The sequence below is a fragment of the Fistularia commersonii genome, chromosome 7 (assembly GCF_037954325.1).
Source record: "Fistularia commersonii isolate RoL2024-O1a breed Wild chromosome 7, RoL_Fcom_v1.0, whole genome shotgun sequence".
Lineage (NCBI taxonomy): Eukaryota > Metazoa > Chordata > Actinopteri > Syngnathiformes > Fistulariidae > Fistularia > Fistularia commersonii.
In genome coordinates, this window is record NC_141290.1 from 11,944,514 (window position 1) to 11,967,088 (window position 22,575).

The 22,575-nt window shown below is 40.4% G+C and overlaps 1 protein-coding gene across 2 annotated transcripts; it reads left to right on the forward strand.

Annotated features, from left to right (window-relative positions):
* Positions 1-161: 161 nt before the first annotated feature.
* Positions 162-21,469, forward strand: LOC147232768 (vesicle-associated membrane protein-associated protein B/C-like). Of its 2 annotated transcripts, none has more exons than XM_086149821.1 (6): positions 162-375; positions 6,887-7,039; positions 13,091-13,194; positions 13,839-13,919; positions 15,150-15,329; positions 17,671-17,751. In XM_086149821.1, the coding sequence occupies exons 1-6, from the start codon at positions 318-320 to the stop codon at positions 17,734-17,736; spliced, it is 642 nt and encodes a 213-aa protein (XP_086005947.1). In that variant the 5' UTR covers positions 162-317; the 3' UTR covers positions 17,737-17,751. The 2 variants fall into 2 exon arrangements, with proteins under 2 accessions (XP_086005947.1, XP_086005946.1); XM_086149820.1 differs by lacking the exon at positions 17,671-17,751 and adding an exon at positions 18,798-21,469 and having other exon boundaries at positions 165-375.
* The last annotated feature ends 1,106 nt before the right edge of the window (positions 21,470-22,575 follow it).

Consider the following 22,575-nt stretch of genomic DNA (forward strand, 5'->3'; position numbering starts at 1 on the left):
CACATGGTCTGATCAAAGCGTGCATTAGAAATGTTTGGGTATTTTCTTTAAGTATTCGCCCAACGTGGAGCGAGCCTGCACCCAGTCACCCTCCACGTTGGGTGGCTATGCAGAGGCAGTGACGTCACCAGCCTACCTCTCACTCCCTTCCTGCTGCATCACAACAGCCGTCAGTAGCTCGAGTAGCAGAAGTGACCGGAGTCCTGGATATCTGACGCCAATTGATTCACATTTGCCAGACTCAACGACATCCTGAATTAGGGGAAAACCGTCGGGAACTGGTCGCAGTGCGATAACACCGCTCCAGCTGTTGGGATATGGCCAGGCCGGAACAGGTTCTGCTCTTGGAGCCTCAGCACGAACTAAAATTCCGAGGTAAGGGGGGAGGGCCCGCTTGGACCCGGAGGGAGGGAGAGGGGGCTCATTCTATCAGCGGCGTTCGGAGGGGGACACGGTAACCAACTGGGAACTAAGCCTCAGCGCACATTTGGACGACACTGGTCTCAAAACGAACGCATAAGATTACTAACTAAAGCGTAAGACTAACGCATACTAACTGACAACTCCAAAGCTAGCTAGCTGCCTCGCTAGCTGGAATAGCTCCGACGGCTAAAATAGCCAGGCCTTGTCACACAGATTGGGCTTCCAAGGCAGTGTAAAGCATGTAACACGTGTCCAGTAAGAAATAGCAACGGCGGTGACTATATTAAAATTTAATCTTTCTCTGAATACGTAACCTTTCATTATACATAAGGTGCAACATCCGTAGCAGGTGTAGCTAGCTAACATTAGCTCGCCCTCTGATTGGCTGTCTCACCCTTCTGGCTAGCCAGTTGACATTTAATAACTTGACACCTCATAGGACGGGACAACTTTTGCTACAGCCCATCAACCTCTCCACTGTGCCACTGGTTCAAGATCTACTAGGGCAAAAATAAATTTCAGTGATTCTCGGTGTGAATTGTCACGTTTAAAATAAACGCCTGCACTTACTTTATGTAGTTTAGAACAAATTATAGCGGCCTGGTCTAATATTGATTACTGCTACTACTTCTGTGCTGTCAGAGGGTGACATCTCCCAAGTCAGCAGTATCTCTTGAATGGCACATGATCAGACTTTTATGATTAGACCAAAAGACCAAAAAGCGTTTCACAGTGCCACACAAGGTGATTAGTTTTAATAGACTCAAGTTTTAATGTAAAAAAACACAAATTGGTCAGTTGTTGGGTTAATTGCAGTAGTGGATACACTGAAACCTGTATTCTAATATTTTTTATATCATTATGATTGCTAAATTATGGAGAATCACTAAATAAATATTGAGATTGATTGTCTAGTTGAAAAGAATTTTCAATTTACATTTCAAACGTTTAGCTTACTTACTAGTTGCCTTCAGCACTGATTTGGACACCAAAGTGTGTGTATCAACATTGTCTATTCTAAATGCATGCTGGGTAGAATATCTCATTAATTTGACATTTGATATACATCATTATGTAGGTCAGTGAATTTTTGGTAAAATGGTATTTTAAAGTCAGCTGCTCATGTCGTCAAGCTGCATGCTGTGTCAAAACTCGCAGCTTGGCCAATACTTTACTAGCTTTTGTTATGTGATAGGATTACAGAGTAATGGTACAAATAATAGCATTCATTATGCTTATGTTTGAGCCACATGTAGACACACACTCACGCTGTGCTTAATCCACAATGGATCAGTTAATTACTAAAGCGAAAACATATCTGCACATGACCTGCTATATGGAAATAATGGACAAAGCATAGTCAAAATTATGCCATAGTACAATTTTCTTTGCCAAGTTGTTTGTTGAAATTTTGCAAGTCACCTCAGGGCAGATTGTTTTGCTTACAGAACAGCTACTTTAGCATTGTTTGAGATCAGATAATTTACTTCAAACATGTTTTTAGACATTTCACCATCTCCACAGATGCAATACTTGATATAAGCCTATTAAGTAAAGTTGCAATTTTGCATTCAGTGTGAGTTGTTTGACTTTATTCTCAAAAATTGTATTTATATACCTGCATCAAAGTCTCGTAGCAAGATTCGTTGTCTGCAAAGTGAATGAAAAATATTGCCATCCAAAGCTGACAAACAAGGGGACCCAAAGCATTCTTGACATAGAAAACAATATTGTAAATCACATGCCCATACTTATCCCCCAAAGTAATATGTAGGAATGCTGAATGAAACAGCAGGAAAAAGAAAGGAGAGGCTGTGTCCCAAGAAATTCATTATATGATGACGACATAATAGTCAACTCAAGTGGTGAATAGCAAGTCAAGATTTTGAGCCTTGCATATCATAATAGCTTTTCTTCCTTGCTAACAGCTTCAGAGTTGGACAAAAATCTTTGTAAAAGCTCTTCTACTTTAGAGAAAGAATGTGGGGGAGAATATGGTTCACGAGATCTAGATTCTACAACATTGTATCCAAAAGTGGTTACAAATGTGGGAGTGGTACAGGCAAGTCTATGCACCACTCCAGTAGCTCCCAATGTATTTTTCCTAAAACAGAACCTGGCCTCTTCACCTTTAGCTTTGTGGTCTGTCAGTGACTCCCTGGGCTGCCACTAGCAGCACCTATTTTAAAGCAATGAAGATGAATTGAATTCTGGTATAGTAGTAGTTAGAGAGATAGCAGAACACAAGTACACTAGCAACATGTACAATATACAAGGCCATAGTACTAAGTGGGTGGTACTGTGAAAGAAGAGACAGCAAAGTAGTGATTGAATAATTTTTCATCACATTGGGTTTGGAGAATTATTAAAAAGGAATTTTGTTATAGGTTTTAGAACATTTATGATTGTATTTTAAATCATAAATGATGAAGCCCTTGTTGTGCATCTGTCAGCCAAATGATGCATTCACATGAACTTTCATGAACACTTTCTGAACCAGTGTGCGTAAAACTTCCTTCAGAACTGCAGGATAGCAATATGCACAGGTCAACTTAATGCATTGGTAACATAATAATGATCTAAAGGGTGGAATAAAATTAATGATATATTTTGTTATTATTCAAGTTGTGCATGAAGCTGTAAAGACCAACTTTTTTCATTAATTTTTATTGCAAACCTGAAATTCATGTTGAATTACTCCAAAACATAAAAATCTCTCTGTCACATGATATTTTTACCCATTTTTCTCATTGAGATAGTAATAATTCCAAGGACTGTTGCACAACATTTTTTGTTCTCATTCATATCTCCAATGTTTTCTTTTCCTTTCTTGTGTGAAAGAACCATATACGATTTTAGATTCCAGTCGAGAGGGTGTTACAAAATAATTAAATTCCACCATTCTACATTGCCATTTAAGTGTCTTTACCGGCCTCAACTAATTCTACCATCCTTGTGTACTACATTTAATCTTTATTCATCTTTATTCATTCAGTTTTCCTTGGCAATATTATTCATGTTTACAATACATGTATAGATCCCTATTTGCAATCTAGAAAATCAAGAAAATTTGTCATTTCATCTATTGAATCTTAAACCCCAAGAAAGTTTCAGGAAGTAGTAGATCAGTTGCACAGAAGTCTGTGGTGTGTCTTTTTCATTTCCAAGCCTTTAGATATCAAGCCAACCCTGTGAAGGTCTGAATTTCCTCTCTGTCTTTGCTCAGCGGGGAAGGGAAGTGTCAGTTGCTCTGGATGTTTGCTGAGCTGAAACTTTATCTCGAATCTGGCGTTTGTGCTAATTTTGAAGTAGCTCCATGTGAGCTACGGTAAGAGCACCTCTCTAAACTGCATATGTTTTCTTCACCTAGATATTAAAAAAGTAACCTGATAAGAAAACGTTTTCCAAGTTGAGTTGTGGCTTTGTAACAGTAGAATAGAATGATATTTGGATAAGCTGTGTTGGTCAAAAATGACTGGGTTCACTGTCAAATGTCATTCATTCCCTGTTCACTGTCAACACTTTTTGACCTGTTGACGTAGAGGTCACAAGTTGTGCTTTTCTTGAGAATATTTTCACTGCTGCTGCAGCTTTTAAGCATTGCAGTGCTGCAAGTACTGCAAGAACCATGGAACCATAGATTGTACAGTCATTGGGGCCTGTTAGAAAATATCTATCATATATGTGCATATGTATAATCTCTCTCTCTCTCTCTCTCTCTCTCTATAACTTAAAGGTTTGAAAAGAAAATTTAAACCCATTGACGAAATATACAAATACCTATGCTTGAGGAATATTTGTTCAATATGGTTTTTAATGAGTCTATAAATTTTCAACATGAAAGTTGACTCCCATGTGCAAAGTGTGATACTTGAACTGTATCCGCCAGGTTTGGGGAAGTCGTACTGTACATTAATTCGTCATGGCGCCTCACTTGACTATGAATTAGGGCTACTACTCACTAGAGGTACATAAATACAGAAGTGACTTACACCAGTTTTAGCTATCTGGGTACATTTAAGTTTCTGGAGTTCCTTGAGTTTTCTGTCAGTAAAGAAAATGTTGCCAGGAATAACAGGAATAAATTAACAACATGAAACACTGTGGTTTTGTTAAGCTGCTTAAGTGATACACAGATTGAGATTTCTTTGGGGTTTTCTTACAGTATTAAACCAAAAATACTTAAATCCCACATTCTGTTTTCTGTTAATGCTATTACCATTTAAGTGGAAAGAAAACCTCATATCAAAGTGAAATTTTATTCACTTCTTCATGGGGCTGAACCTGCATATTTTGCTACTCCTTCATTATGTAGGTATTCAGTTTTCAGTTTTGGGTATCAGAATATTCTTTTTATATTGCCTTTTATTATAGAAGACTGAATAATGCCTTTTCTCCACTGGTCAAAACACACTTCCAATGACTACTAACATTTGGATTTTGACAAAATCTGGACAAAAGTATTAAAGTAGTCCTAGCCTAGCTTTGCTCTGTCATTGAAAGACTAAAGAATAGAAGTATTGAAATTTGTATTGGACTGTATTTGAGGTAGCAGCTGATGGTGTTGTCATAAGCATGACTGTTATTGCTCATGGGTACAAATGGCACTCTCTTGTGTGTGCAGATGTCTTTGCTCTCTGTAAGCTGAGCCATTTGAGTTCAATGAGCTTTTTGAAAAATACCAACATTTTCTTGGTACACAAAGTGAGAATGTCCTGTGCGGATGAATTAGCACTTTCTTGCCATTGATCGATCAGTTATTCCCCTAGTGTGTCCTAAGCGATTTTTGTTTTCTTTTTTTTAGTTAAAGAAACAAATCTGGCCACTTGGGCCCAGCTCCCCCTCAGAATGCTGAGGTATTTTCACACATCAACTAAACTATGCATTTCTACCAGAATCCCTCAAAATCCAGTGCCAAGCTGTGTTAATGCTGACCTTTGTATACTGAATGAGTGTGTCTATGTGTTGGCCTTTTGTTGTTTTCTATAGAAGTGTTTCTGCAAATCTCTCAGATGTAGCCTCCATCACCAGTGAGCTGCAACTGGTTGTAGCCCAATTGAGTTTAGCAGCACCACTATTTACTTGTACACATTGTGCTTTTATCCTAATTTAAAACAAACAAGTTGCTTGCATTTCCCTTATCCCAAGCTAGGTGTATAACAGACAAAGAATAACAAGTGTTGTTTGGGTGTCATATGGTCCATTACATTTTTACAACCTGTGGGTAGACAGCCTCTGGTGGGTTGAAAGATCTTGCTGTATACATACAGAAGTTTTGGTCTGTTGTCAAAATAAAAATTGAAAGTGCTGTGAGACCAGACCTGTCTAATTGTAGCCGTTTAATGTCTGAATGGATGTAATTCTCTATGTCCAAGGGTTATGTGTAAAAATAATGGAAAAGTTACACAACTACTTGTGATTAGTTTCCGTGCAGCAAATTGATCTAAATTTGCCTTATCTGTTTATTCTACGGTCGGCAGTGCATAGTGTAGGTGAAAACAATATTTCTTTGATGTCTCTTATGAGTAAATATAGATGATTTTTGATATGTTCCAAATATATTACTCCATTTTGTGTGATTTTAGTAATGCACCTGTGTTAATGTGAAAAGATTTAATATTCAGTGCTAATAGTAACGTAAACCTTTTTTTCACTATTTTTTTACTTTGATTCCCACAAATACTGTATACTTGTCTATGCAATCAATATAATATTGTATGGTGGTTAAACATCCTGGTTGACCTTGTTTAATATGAGAGGAAAAAAGAAAGGAAAAATTAAACAGGAAAAAATCTTGGTGCTGACACAGATCATTTTGGGGCTATGAGAGACAAATTGGAATGATTATCTTAAGGACAACTCCCAATCAAAAATACAAAAAAGGCTGCAATTCCTAAACTGGTGGTAAAACTATGTTTATTTAAATGTCAGCTCAAATGAAGAAAATATGTGGCAGAATATCCAAGAAGTGGAGAGTAGATTTAAATTGTTATAATTAAAGTCACGTCCAGTTAGACTTTGATCGACCACATTTGAATGTGTTAGCGTACATGTCACATATTTTGATAAGTTTTCCGACCAGTCTCTCAGTCCTCTAATTTATGTTAACATTCCCATGCTCTTTGGGGTTTTTTGGTTTTGGCTACTTTCCTCTGACTGTATTCTGTATAATGGGATTTTTTGTTCATTCAAATTTTTTAAGTTGTCTGAATATTGGTGCTGTACTTTTGAGTTTTTCAATATTAATGGTACAATATCTGAAAAGTAATTATTCCCACACAGCCACTGTATTAAAGGCAGCCAGCTCCACAGTGTATATTTGTCTTTTCTTCTTTCCATTGACTTTTTAAATTTTTTTTCTTGCTTTGGTAGATTGTATTATGATTCCTTGGACTCTCGTTTGCTTTGATTAGTTTGAACACATTAAAACAGATGTTGCAAATGATGTATCCTTTCTTCCCAGGCCCTTTCTCAGACGTGGTCACCACAAACCTCAAGCTCTCCAACCCTACAGACAAGAATGTGTGTTTTAAGGTGAAGACAACAGCACCACGCCGGTACTGTGTGCGGCCAAATAGTGGAATCATTGATGCAGGCACCTCAATCAACGTCTCAGGTAAAGAACGATGAAGTGAATTATCAAGTTGGACCCAGAGGAAAATATTCTGTGTTTTTTTATTTAACTGCATTCATGTAGAAGGTTTCCTGTTGAATGGCATATTGTATTACATAACACGATATAATGAAAATTAGTCATTCATTGCACTCATTGTTACTATAGTAGTCCCTTTTAAATAACCTCCTAACATTGACTTTTCTACTGAAGTTATTAAAACAAGCTCATTAGAACTGTTCAAGTATTTTGATAAGGTCTGCTCTTGCTACACATACTACTCCTGTGTTATTAGCAAGAATTCCCAGGCTTCTTGCCACCATCCTTCCTGGCAGGCATCATTCCCAGACATCCACTTTGAAGGAGACAGGTACAGGCTAGTGTTTCTGAGCCCTGCCACTTCTGCCATTTACAGCCACAGAATCATTTTACAAGCCGCCCTATCTGGTGTCAACAACTGCAGACCTCGCCTTTGGGGGCGTGGGGGGTGGCAGTCAGCAGTGGGCGACAAATCAGCACAGTCCACACCGTCACTCACCATCATTTTTCAACCTTACTAGGCTGAGAAAGGTCACCGGTTTGAGTCCCGTAAAGATTTTATGAGAATGTAATTCAAAAGTTTTCTTACTCTTCCAGTACATGCCAAATGTTTTCATTTGGAGAGTCCAGAGGTCAACTGCGCGATCAAAGTCTTCACTTGGAGTTTGAGGTTTTAAATTAGATATGCTGCATTAATTTGCTAAAACACTCTGGCTTGTGTAAAGGTTCTTCAAAGATAGAATAAGTGATCTCATATTAGATAATGAAATATTTAACTTCTCACACTCTTTTAATTTATACGCGCTCATTAGAACCCTATTGAGCCCAGGTTTTCTAGTCTGATACTGATACTCAGGGAAAAGGATTCATAAACTGAACTCTATTGACAAATATGCTACTATATGACTTCTAAGGACCATTTAGATAACAAAACTGGCAAAAAAGTGACTAAAGATTAAATAAATCAAAAGATATGTAGCAATCTAATATGTGTGTTATATATGTATATAATGGGTGTACTCTACTTCTTTGATGGTAGTTTTTCATATTCCTTGCAGAAGAAGTTGCAAGTTATGACTATCCAATTCATCCCTGACCATTATTATATAATGTGTAATATATGCATTTCTAATTTGTTATTCGTATCACTTTAACTCTGCAATACATACAGTACATTGCATACTGATCAGAGTTAGTATATGCCAATGAATAGATGATGCTCCGTGTGTGTGTTTGAGTATTATTTTATAGAAATTCATTTCCTATGTATTCTGGTCTGCGCTGAACTTTAGGAAATGTTAGATATAGACAGAAATAGATGAAACAGATTCTTGCCCAGGCTGGAATGAACACCTAACATTATCGTGTCCTCTGTTGGATCACTATTTCCTTATAAGTGCAGTGTATGAGGAAAAGAATCTATCATATTGGGAAAAAAAAACAATATCCGAGAGATAATACTTGTGATATGGCAAAAAATGATAAATAGTAGGGTTGGAGCATCAGACAACAAATAACACCAGTCAGTGACAGTACATTCTCTTCACAGAAACAAATAAAACAAATAAGTTCTTGCTGTTTGTATCTTATTTTGGCACTTAAAGCCAACAAATTTCCTCCCTGAAAAATCCAGTATATGAATACAGAGTGAAAATCAGATTTCTCTTCCTGTGCCATTGCAAAACAAATAACACTCTGGCACCACCAAATGGACTGCATGCGTTATCATTACGAGAAACAGTTTATCTGACGTACTATTGCGTCTGCTGTATTACACTGACCACACTAATCCTTGGCAGAGGTTTTACTACATGTCAAAATTGCCGAATTAGCTCACAGTGACTTCCACCTTTACATTACAAAATCTGATGTAAATGAGTGCTTATTATTTTATCAATAAGTTGATGTAAAACTTTGTCTTTTTTATGTCTAGCAAATATATTGTAATTTATTGTTAATTCATGTTACGTTTAATGCATCATTAGACTTGTATCAAAAAAGAAAGAAGCACAAAGAGCTGTGTAGATGTTCACTTGAAGTGGAGCCAAAGGGAACAGCCAGAGGATACCTACAAACCCATGATGTGTCATTTGCTGGCTTAGCTGAGGATACACTCGCTGCATTCGAGGCTCAACCCAGCTGTAACTGAATATGTCAAACATGGCTTTGACCACAGGAATGTTGCTGAGCTTGATTGGTGTTATGTAGCATCCAGTGGAAAAAATGTGTGCCATGACTGTTTAGAAAAATCCTTGTGTCCACAACCAGTGAGCTTTCTTATGGGAATATGTCAGAATTTTGTCTCACAGGGCATGCTCACATGACAGGGGAAAGCAAAATAATACCACAATATGAAATAACAGTTTATTGCAGTTAACTAAGACCGTTTGATTAGTGTGCCATTAGCTGATTTCACTGGTACTTGACATCTTATTATTCAAACATATCAGTAGCTAATTTGACACACATGATCTCTTCCAATCTTCATCAGCCATTTTAACTATTTTACCTCACACTTGTGTACCACAGCAGAAAAAGCAAACAGTAACAAGGCTTATACTCTTTAGGTATATGTTTGGCAATGCAAACCTATGATCCTTGAAAGGATCATAGGTCCTTTCAAGGATATTTCAAGGATATTTTTTCACAACATAAAGACTGTGTAATTTAGGATGCTGCTTAGAGTGCTGTCTATCTGGGTCAGGCATGTTGCAACCATTTTACAATTGACCCATCAGAAAATAGGAGCCCGCAGCACAATCTGAGTCATTTAATTGTCCTGTCACAACACGGTTTGATTGTTTGATATATACCTACAGAGCTCTACCGTTAATCAGGGTGATGCCTATTATTTTTCAGGAATGCACTTTCGGCATCCTGCTTTGTAAATGCAAGGATGATTAATGTTGGAAATAAAATCCTTGCCATAATTTTCTTTGATATGTCTTGTAACCATATCTATGAACAATACGTCCTTCATTAAAAATGAAACTGAACCATGTTTGGAATTCTGTGAGCGCTTCAAGGTAAGGCGTTACCGGTGATTCTGTTAAGAGAATTTTGTCTCACCAGACATTATCAATTAGTGGCAAGGAAGTATTCTTATGTTCCTTGTCCCTCTAATGTTTCCATTCATCATCAACCAACAGGCTATTTTCATCTGGCCTGATCATGCTGACTCCAAATTATTGTGATTGAACTTCATGAATTATTGGCCAGTGTCAAACAGACCTCTTGCCATTTAAACAAGTGTAATTTTTTTCCTTTTTTTTTTTTTTTTTTAAACTGTATTTTTTTTTTTCAAGTACCATTGAAAGGTTTCTTTCAGCCCATGGTTTGGCTCCTAATGTTATACTGTGTTGCTCAAAGAATTTGCATGCTTTCCTGCCTCCTTTCTCCGGTATTGTCCCCTCGGACCAAAGGTGGATTGCTGTGCAAATTGAGCTTGACTCAAACAGGAGGTTCACAATCTGTTTGTGCCGTCTGTTTCTGGTTTGTGATGTTGAACTGCTGATTTCTGTAACGGTTCTCTACATCTATGATGTTTTCCACTCGAGGGAGAATTGGCATGTGCCATATATGAAAACCATCTTAATGGCTACACCGGCTTTGAAATTAGGAGGTCATTTGTTTCCAGTAAAGCCAATGAGCGCAGGCATTTTAGACATTGTTGGTGCAGATGCCAAAATATTTCTTTAAATTACACCCTTATTTAAAAACTGTCATCAAAGAAGAAAAAAAAGTAGCCGTTTAAGCCATCCCTTCTGAACCCCCCGGCCTCAATGCAGACATAAGAAAGTGATCATTATTACAGCTTTTGAATACGTTTGCAGTCATTGGAATGACATCAAATAGCACCACTGACTAATGTGGTGATGGTCTGAAGTAGTACTCCAACCCCACACCTGCTTTGTATTAGAGAAATTTAAAGTCATTTTAAGAAATAAATACAGAAAAAAAATTGTTTTGAAGCAGTGAGAAAGCTTGCCCCCGGGAGTGTTTGGAGAGCCACCACTGTTTGGCTGTCATGGTAACACAAACAAACAAATCATCTCTGGTACATTTTCTACACAGTTGGGCCGATTTGTGGAACCTCAAAGACCCAGAGATCCTGGTGCACAATTCGACAAATCCATGGGTTTTGTTTTCTGTATCTGAGGACTACACTCAGAGTTGAAAAAGAGAAAAGTGAGCTGACACCTTACCATGGTGGTTTGCGTGTGCCAGGGATCCTGGGAGCTATGTTGTCGTGGGCTTTATGCCCCTGGAAGGGTCACCCAAGGCAAACAGGTCCGAGTTGAGGGACCAGAAAAAGTGTGGCTCTGAAGACCTCTCATGATGAAGACAATCATTGGACCCGGTTTTTCCTTGCTTGGGGATGGGGCTCGATGGCAAGCGCCTGGTGGCCAGACCCTCACCCACAGAAGGGACAGAAGGAGCGACATGGGTCCTTCTTCCTCTGGGCTCACCGCCCAAAGGATGGGCCAAGGGGGTGGGGTGTAGTGTGAGCTGGGCAGTAGCCAGAGCTGGGGACCTTGGCGGTCCAATCCTCGGCTTCAGACGCTGGCTCTTGGAACATGGAATGTCACCTCAATGCACAGCGGGGGTCTGGAACCAGGCCCCTCAAGTGGGTCTGAACTATTTTTTTATTCTGGAGTTTCCCCCAATGAGAGGTGCCGGGCAGGTGTGGGCATATTGATTGCCCCCGTCTTGGCGCCTGCATGTTGGGGTTCAAGGTGGGGGGACTCGGGTTGGAGCTGCTGCTCCTTCGCATAGAGAGGAGCCAGATGCGGTGGCTTGGGCATCTTGTCAGGATGCATCCTGGACACCTCCTGGGGGAAGTATTCCAGGCATGTCCATGTGGGAGGAGACCACGGGGAAGACCCAGAACACGCTGGAGAACCTGTCTCCCAGCTGGCTTGGGAACGCCTTGGAGTCCCCCCAGAGGAGCTGGGCCATGTGGCTTCGGAGAGGGTGATCTGGGCCTTACTGCTGCCCCCGTGACTCGGGGGCACGATGGATGAATGGATGAATGGATGATTAGACAAAAGTTGTAAGTGGTTGGCATACATTTTCAGGTTTTTATTTATTTATGTTTCTTTATTTAGTTAGGGAAACCTTGTAAATCCTCCCAATTTACATTGGGAGAGTCTTTCCATGAGACAGACTTTTTAATGGAATGTACTATTTCATTGTGGTGCAAGTTTTCTGCAGTTGTACATTGAAATATGCAAAAGGCACTTCATTGTATGAAATTACATGAAACTTTTATAAAAATCTCTGCTATGTAGAGATACACACAAAAATTACTCAATCACAGAAAATACCTCTGTAAAAGTCTGTTTTTCACAGTAATACGTGTGAAAATTCAGGCTCCGAATGGCGAAGCGCCTCTGGAAAAAAACTACTGAAGAGATTTCTTTATGAGAAGCAACCTTTTTTCCCCATCACATTTCACTCGATAAACACACAAAGCCGTACTATTATTCTAATGTATCAGTGTGTACTTATGGAGATAAATGATCATTCGTCGATTCCAGGCCTTGGAAGACCCGCAGCATCTCTGTACTAGTTTTCTTAATGAAACATTACCTCCTAAAGAGCTGAGAAGGAATGCTCATTCTCCTCTCCATTCTTGCTTCCTTCCTTCATAAAAATTCAACAAATAAACACAAGAGAAAAGAAACAGCAGTGGTAGCTGACACGGTAAATCCAGGTGCTGAATAATTCTTGTGTTTTAAATCTGACACAAACGACTTGGCCTCAGATTGCAATAACTCACCTTGGCATACCTGCTAACACCAAGAGCCAGGCAGATACCAATGCACTTTTTCCCCTCAGATTCCAACTGTGTGAACCAGATTTTCACCCCATTTATATCAGTAAACATGAAAGTGTCCATTATTGGTCTTGCTCCAATTAATCCTGTTAGAGGCTTGCCATATCCATGTTTTACAAATATCACATTCCTCAGATGTGAAGAATTAATATCTTATCCCTCTCACTGTCTTTCAGTTATGCTCCAGCCTTTTGACTATGATCCCAATGAGAAGAGCAAACACAAGTTCATGGTCCAGTCAATGCTAGCACCCCCGGACATGACGGATATGGAAGGAGTGGTAAGTGTAAATCATCTTTAAGCTGCCTGTTATCTATCGTCCCCGCTAATGTTATATGTAGATGCGGCACAGACTGACACAGGAAGATATTGTACCCAAACTGGACTTTGGTGTAAGCCGAGAGCTCATTGAGTGGGTCACGGCTCATGCTGCAGGGCTAACACACAGTAATTAAAACCACAACGAGAAGCATCAAGCCAAAATATTGTGTTCTCACACTCCTCCGAGCAGGCACTGGCCAACACACGTGCAGTTAATCGACATTAACATGGCAACAAGATAATTCGGTATGAAATTGTTCCTCTCACAGACAGAAAACGAGCGAATCGGTTGTGGAAAAAAAGAGACCCTTCTTAATCCCATTGGGTTTTTTTGGAATAGCCCATTACTGTAACGGAAGTTTGACTGCTTGATCAATGTGGCCATTTGTGTTACGGGACTAAATCTTTCATTTGTATTGACCTCCCTGTATTGATTTCTTTTGGTGAGTGATGTGAAATCTGCCATGTTGCTTAGGCAAACATTGTTATTTTGCCAATGCAGAAGATGCTCCTGTCCACTTATTTTGATAATGTTTTTTGTGTGTGTGCGTGTGTGTGTATGTGTGTGTGTATGTATGTGCGCACATGTGCGTACCCCCCCAGTGGAAGGAAGCTAAGTCAGAAGAGCTGATGGACTCAAAGCTGAGGTGTGTTTTTGACATGCCTGTGGAGAATGAAAAAACGGTAAATATTTTCATTTGCTTCTTTATTTTATCTGCTTCTTTTTCAACTGCAATATTCATGATAATCTCTGCTTCTTAATGTCAAGACGCAAATGCATCTCGTTGTTTTCCTCCAGCCATGTTAGAATCCCCCTTTTACAAATATGGAAAACATATTACTGCAATGTAATATTGTGATGTTGATAGAACTTTACACTGATTTAAACGGACAATTCTAAAATCACAATAGCACTAATTTCATTGATTGATGAATGATTTATGCATTGCATGTGTATTTCAGAGGGAACCTCACGTAGTCAAAATTTCCCCCCACCTCCACTAGCTTGACGTTGTGAATAAACCACACGTTTGGCGTAAGTGTATTAGTCAGCATTAATTGCTGATAGTAACGCACCCTTTGCCTTCAGTATAGTTTTTAGTGTCTGAATGGAATCAGATCTTTGTGGAGTTACTTATATTTAGGAAGCTGATCAAATTTGCCTGCTAATGATAGGGTGGTGTTTATTACTGCTACCTTCGCACATTTGAGCCACGAGATATTCTTCATGACTCCACCTTGGTTGTACTTGACTGCACCTCCTCCCGCTGTTATTTAAAAGTACTTGCAGCTTGTGTATGCTTTTGTAGGTTTTGACCCCTCCTCCCCCACCCCCCATCTTGTCCCACTTCCCCCCCCAAAACCCACCTCTGCCTCCCTGCCACATCGACACTCACAGGCAACAACAGCGCTTGACTGGGCCACTTTGTTCATTCTCACGGTTTACGATTGCTGCAATTGTTCTCAGACCCCACACAGCTGTAGAGAAATTATCTTTCCACGATATGAGCTGATTCCTCGGGCTTCATGCGCTCCAGGAGGGGAAAAAAATGACCCGTGGTAGTTGTTTTCAATTCATCATGAGCCGTGTGATACATACAGATGGCTCCCAGTCAGCAATGTGCACCACAGAGTCTATTAGATAGACATAATGCTGATAGAAACCAGCTTGATCCACTCAGAGAAGGCACCCCTGGGTGATCTTGTTTAAAAACAGAGAAGGGAGGCTTGACAGTCAGCATTTTATGCCTTTTGAGTGTCTATACATGGATATGCACAAAAGTCCGGAAATTCCCTAAATGTGTCCATCCATTTTCAACCGAGTGCCAGACATTTTACAGTATCATCAGTGAATGATTTTAGCGACAGTCTCCTTACTGCATTGTAATTTTCCGCCCGTAACCCACTTTACAGCATGACATGGAGTCCAACAAGATGATGTCGTCCAGCTTGCTGAAGTCAGAGTCCTCCATGCTGACTCCAAAGTCAATGAGCTCCACCCTCGATGACGGTGAGGTAAAGAAAATCATGGAGGAGTGCAAGAGGCTGCAGATGGAGGCTCAGAGGCTACGGGAAGAAAACAAACAGATCCGGGTGAGTTCGATGACCCCATGGTCCAAATTGGTTTTCATTTTGGTTAAAACAAATCTCAACTCGAAAACTTAAAAAAAAAAAATCAATGAAAATCAATCAATACTTTGCTTTGCAGTAAAATCTTGAGCAAGACAATAATATCTTATGATTTTAACCTTTCTCTGACCGTATATCACATTCAATTTTCATATTTCAAATAATTGAAACTCTATCAATCCATTCCAGACCCCTGTTTTTGCTACTTGTTTTTAAATAAGAAAAATGTACTTCATACATAACAAAACATGTATAAAAAAAAAAACAGCAGGAAAGAGGGGCAGTGTAGTGGTTAGCGCTTCTGCCTCTCAGCACGTAAGCCCCTGTCTCTATTTCCACAGAGGGCCTTTCTGTGTGGAATTAGCATGTTTTCCCCTTGTCTGTGTTCCTCTGGGTTCTCTGATTTTTCTCCCACTGTCCAAAAACATACAGGAGGTTACTTGGAATAAATTCTGATGTTTGAATGACAGAGTTAATGGCTGTCTGTCTCTAATTGTGCCCCTTTGATCCACTGGTAACCAGTCCAGGGTGTACGCTGCCTCTCGTCCAATGGTAGCTAGGATAGGCTCCAGCAGCCCTGCAACCCTAAGTGCAGGAAAAGTGGTAGATGATGGAGGGATGGATAATAAAAGAGAATCTTCTTCTTCTCCTCTCGTCTTTTCCCTTCAGGGGTCGCCACAGAGAATCAACCTTCTCCATCTAACCCAATTCTCTGTATCCTCCTCTCTCACACCAGCTACTTTCATATCCTTTCTGACCAAGTCCATAAATCTTCTCTATGGTCTTCCCAGACCACCTCCTCGACCTCCTACCTAGCAGCTCCAATTCCAGCGTCCTTCTACCAATATATTCACTATCCCTCCTGTGTACATGACCAAACTGTCTCAGTCTGGCCTTTCTGACCTTCTCTCCAAAACATCTAACATGCGCTGTTCCTCTGATACTCATTCCTGATCCTATCCATCCTGGTCACTCTCAAGAGAACCTTAGCATCTTCATCTCTGCGACCTTTAGCTCTGTCTCCCGTCTTTTCATCACTGTGAGTGTTTCTAGGGCATACAGCATGGTTGGTTTCACCACTGTCTTGCACACCCTCCCTTTTATTCTGGTTGATAGTCTTCTATCACATAGTACTGCTGACACTTTTCTCCGACCATTCCAACCTACTTGAACCTATTTTCCACACTCTCAGCTGCTCTGGACTGTTGACCCCAAGTACCTGGATTCCTTTAACTTCTTGAAGTTCCTTGTTCTTCAAAATGGGCACCATCACAACTTTTCTCCATTCCTCAGACATCTTTTCACTCTCTAAGATCCTGTTGAATAATCTAGCCAGAAACTCTACCGGTGCCTCTCCCAGACACTGCCTTCCTTGTCACCTGAGTCAAGCCACCATCCTATGCTGTCCGGCGACACTCACCTACAGCTACTTTCAAACACTGATCTCTTTCAGGTCACCTCGTCTATACAAGATGTAGTTTACCTGCGTGCTCCTACCTCCGCTATTATAAGTTACCCTATGTTCTTGTCGTTTTGAGGAAAAAGTGTTCACTACAGCCATTTCCATCCTTTTTGCAAAGTCTTTCACCATTTGTCCCTCTGTGTTCCTATACTGTATACCATGTATCTCTGTATACTATCTTCATCCCCTCTATTGCCTGCACCAACATGCCCATTGAAGTGTGCACCAATTACCACTCTCATCTCTGGGGATATTCTACATCACTTCATCTAACTCATTCCAGAATTTCTACTTCTCATCTAACTCACATCCCCCTGCGGGGCGTAGCCGCTTACAACATTGAACATCACACCTTCAATTTCCATTTTCAGACTCATACGTCGATCTGATATTCTTTTCACCTACAAAAAATTCCTGACAAACCCCTCCCTCAAGGTATCCACCTTCCTTCACCTTCCTAAATGTAATTTTGCACACTACGCTACACTTTATCACTAAGTGAATGCCAGCCCTCTTTTCAAAACGATCAAACCATCCCCGACTAGCTTTGAATGACTCTTCTGATGCCTCGTCTGCTTGACCTTCCCACCATCTGCTGCACCCAATTCCCCTAACATGTCTCCTGCCTTCTCACAGATGATGTTCTCAGTCACAGTATCTTACCAACAACAGCTTGCCCATCCATTTTTGGATGATTCGACATCATGTACACCTTTCTCAAGTTTTTCCATGATTTGCCTGGGCTAGTGGCGGGCAGCACATCAGACTGTTTTTAAATGTCATTTCATGGACAGCGGCAGCCACGTCAATGTCAAACTCTCATCCTGCTTGCTTGTAACTCAGATCTCGGCTCCTGTCATAAAGCAAAAAATCGCCCAAGCGACAACTCGTACCCTGGAAAATTCGTAAGGTAACGCAGTTTTAAGTCAAGGTTCCATTGTGTATTATTTTTATGATTCAACTATATGATGATCAGTGTTAAAATAAGCGTAATTATTAAACTATTTTTGGTTGATGTTTATTGCTATTATTCGTTATTGTCAAACAGTTCCCCGTCGAGCCTAATTCAACAATATTTATTTCCAACCAAAGCCTTACCTTACTGTTGTTCCTCAAATAACTTCTCAAAAACCTATACGTACACAAATGAATACACAAGTGCTCACTCAAGAGGCAAACGGATTGATTACATTTTGCGCAAAAAGCTCTCAGACTTGTTTGTTGGGAAATTGTGTTACACTGTTGACAAGTTACTACTTCATCAACCTTAAATACTTCAAGAATGGAAACGCTGATAGAATTTGGCAGTATTTTACATTATTGGTGAAATGATGTGACATCAACGGGATCCAAATTGTTAGCTAATGGAGCAGAAACACCGAGTGCAGCTGCTCGTATCCACAGTCCGAGCTCCAAGGTAGCAAAATCAATTAATGTGCCATTAATCACTACAGTCAGGCTTTGTAATGGTTAGAGCAGACACAGACACTCGCGCTTGCATGAGAAAAGATGAAAAAGGAGTACATGTGCAATGTGCAAACAGCAAACAGCCAAGAGCAAGTCACCCCCCCAACTCTGCCACCTCCCCTTCAGATTTTTTTTGCCAGAGGCAACGACTGTTGGCTGCTCCTGCAGCTGAGATTAAACTAACAGAGAGCCCCCCCGCCTCCCGCCACCCGCTGCTGGGAAATGAAGTTTGTTAAAGCCTGGCGCCTTTTTGAGGTCATCACAGGATTGGGTCAAAAGAAGATTTAAACAGATCCCATTTCTCAGTGCTAACAAATACTGCCTTATCTCAGCGGCTGAGTGACAACCCCCCCCCACCGATCACCTGTATTTCGATTTTGTGCGCCAACATTTGTTGCATACTTTCATCACTCCCGGGGTAATTATCTTGTACACTCCAGCTGCCTTTTCTGCGCCATGCTTTTGTTCACAATCACCCCTCCCCTCTCTCCCCCCATCCCCAGGAGGACGACGGCCTGCGGATGAGGAAGAGCAACATGGTTTCATCTCAGCACTCTTCCACTGCCATGAAGAAAGACGAGGGCCTGAGCATCCGTACGGTGGCCCTCATCATGCTCTTCTTTGTGGTGGGCGTCATAGTGGGCAAGTTGGTCTTGTAGAGGGCAGCACAGTTCTCTGGTCCGCGGCATGCTTTTTCGGGGGATGAAACAAAACAGGATCTGGGTTTTTGGATCAGAAAATGCCAAATCAGCCGGGTGGGGAGGGGGTGGTACTAGTTTTGATTCAGTCCCATTTATGTAAAAATGTCAAAAGTAACGTATGAGAAACAAAAAAAAGATTCACCTTATGAACAAACCTACTGTTACAGGTCTTGCCTCTATGTTATCATCACATGATCATTCTGGCCCTGAATTTTCATGAACACAAACGACTGGTTCTGTTTGCAGGGGGGAAAACGGAAACAAAATTCCAATTCTAGCAGTTCATACCCAGTGGGTTTTCTAACACCGGCAAGGTCGTGTTGGTGCGATTGAGTCAGTTTGCAATTGTGCGAATGTCATTTTGATGTATTGTTGTTTCTTTTCTAAATGACAGGGGCAAGAGCCTTTGTATACGCAATCGCCACCGCTGTACAGTATATCCAGGTGATCCTTCCAGCTTAACCCCCTTTAAGGAAGGGATTTATCAGAATGATTATCCAGACAGTCGGGGTTACACATAGGGCTACCAAACTGACTCATCCAATCAGAGACGTGGTAAAATCGTATTGTCTTCGATTGTAGAGAAACCTTGACCAGTGTGTGAAGCACTATATCATAGGTGTTTTGTTTTTTTTTCTCTCCTTTGTGTCCGTTTTGTTTTCTCTTTAACTTCTTTCGGTCACCTGTCACTCAATGCTCACTACTGTCCCCCAGCCGTTACACGGGGGACTTTTTTTGATTGCATGCGTTCACCGAGTGTTGCATCTGGACTTCTGAATCTAATTTAATTGCTTTTATAATGATTAGAATAATATATCATTTGGCTGTAAGTTTGCACAACTTTTTTTTTTTTTTTCTGGATCAGTTTTTGTTTTTTTTTCTCTTCTCTGTCTTGCGTTCAGTTTCATCATTTTGATTTCAGTCGTTTCGCTGTTAGGGTATAAAGCATTGAAGGATACCGCAGCTACCTGCAATGAGCTTCGGCTACGGAAGGATTTCCTGGTAAATGTTCACCGTATGAAAGCCTCGCTGTGTGACCTGTTCGGCCAAGCTCTTCCCAGGCCAAGACGGTGGTATATATGCAGAATGTTTGCATACATACAAAGCAGAGAGCATGCATACATGTTATTAGAGATTAGTGAGAGGGTGCATGCACGGGCGGGTGATGTGTTTCCCTGACGACACTGACAACACTGTTCTTGTTTCAGTGTCCTGACAAAAGGGTTGTGTTGTCATGTTTTTCCTACTGAGCCATACATTTGTTAACATTCTGTTTTGCTCGGGGGCAAATGTATGTTGGACATCAACTTAGTGCTCCGAGCTGTTCGGCGCCGACTTTCAACGGTTGGTTGTTGTTTTTGTTTTTTTCACTCCACTGCTGGCATGTGTTCAGTTTTGGTGTTTTTGTTTAGCATTTTATTCATTTGCTCATTGATGTTATATCCTCACTGCATTTGAACTTGGATTTATTTTGCACTTAAACAGTGTATCTCCTTTTGATCTTCCTGCAGCATATGACATTTATTACATTTTTTCTGGAGGGACAGAAAAAAAAGTATACAGTCTAGCTATAGCCTCGAGGGACCACATGATGACATTGTACTGTTCCAGAGCCTATGATTATTTTTGGTCTAAAATAAAAAGGAAATGACAAAAACTCAAATGGTTTGATCTCCAAATTTGCATACGGAGGAAAACAAAAAAAAAAAACAATGTCCATTCTACTTACCTGATGAAGAGCAGAGCCGGTCACATTTTTATGCAATTATATCCTGAAACAAACGCGAAAAAGAGAAAGTGAATCCCCCTTGATAATGAATTCTAAAATGAATGATGAAGAGAAAAAAAAAGATCCTTGTCTTTTGACTTAACTTGGGGAAGATCTGACTGATGGGTAGGACATCTGAGATGTGTGTTTTTACTGTATCTCTGTTAAGTGGTTCCTTTGAGGACGACTTGCTGCTTAGAGGGAGGGCCGAGCAGACCTGAGGTAAACTCTCCGAAGGGGATTTCAGACCTGCATCAAAACAACAAACAAATCACGACAGTTTCCTTCATTCCCAATGATTCCCCACTGGAATATCAGAACATGTCATTCAGTATTCCAGAGGAAAACTTAAGAGCAGTCATTTGATTGAGAATTTAGAACTATACCACCGCCTTGGTCTGATTCAGTAAATTTAACCGATTTGATACTCCATGGAGGATTTAACCAAGACGTATTACATGTAAATACTTTTTGATCCAGGCCTGGTTGTAAAACACACAACACTGACTTGTCCTAGAGTCTCTGACCATCACCCTAAGCAGTCGGGACATTGTTTTTATGTATATAAAGAAATAAGTCTATCTGAGAAGATTAATATACCTAGTCAAGTAGTCTCTCTGGTGTATAAAACAATCCTACCTGGTTGGACTATGTAGCATCTTAATAAATTAAATGAATAAAGCCCCTACAGACCTGTGTGATGTAATTTCCTGTATTGCACTCATGGCTCAAGGCACATTTTGTATTGATCCTCATTTTGTTCAGAAACCCCGCTGCTTATTTTTCATATTACGAAATCTGACGCAGGTAGGTCTTTGATCGCCAGTCACTTGGTCTAAAGTTGGTCAGCGATCAATTTCGCTCGGAAGTCCCAAGACGCGTTTCTGTTCTTCTTCCGACAGCTCAGTGGGAGTTCTCTTTCTTCTTTTGGGCGCTCTACGGAAACATGGAGTTGCAAACACCGAGAACAGATGGTGCGTAGAGGTAGGACATGTCTTGTGCTCAACGGTCGAGAAATGAAAGGGAAAAATTGGATATTCTCAAGAGAAAAAAAGACACGTCATAAATCCTTGATGGATTTATTTCTGCAATTATAGCTTAAAAACTACCTCCTTGAAGTTTGTTACCGCACTGAGTTCTGACTTGATTTGGACTCGGGCGGAAAGTCGAGGGACTAAAATTGGGAAGTGCAAAAAGCCATTCGGTCACGACTGCCCAAGACATGCGCGTTGCCCAAGACAGGTCTATAAGAAACGTAATTCAAAACAGCTTGAGGAAATCTCTTCTTGGCTGCCAATGTTTTTAAACTGCAGAAAAAAAAAATTATACATATATATATATCGTCTTGTGTGATGTTTACTACTTTTTAAAATAGAATTTCAATTATTCATTACCTTCCAGCTGGAAACTAATGAATTACCCTAAAGATTTCTCCTTGCCCATGTTTCTGGAGTGAAATCCGAATGATTCATGCTGTGTTGTTGCATCTGTAACAACCAGACAGTGTTTCTGTCTGCGCCTCGTGTTGGGAGGCAGCAGAAACCACAGTTGGTGTCAGGAAAAAAACCACCGTCGTGCACCTGGTTCACTGCCTCGACTCCTCAGCTGTTTGTTTTGGCAGCGGTGGGACACAGCTGCTCCCGGCGCAGCGGAGACAGACTGGGTGACTTTTTTTTTTTTTTTTTACATTTTCCATGCAGGTAGGAAATAATCAATTTCTGAGGAATGTCTCGAAATGCTGCAAATGAATCGGAATGATTTTGGAGGACCTCTCACCTGGTAGAAGAGGTCAAAGGAATCAAGGAGATCCCA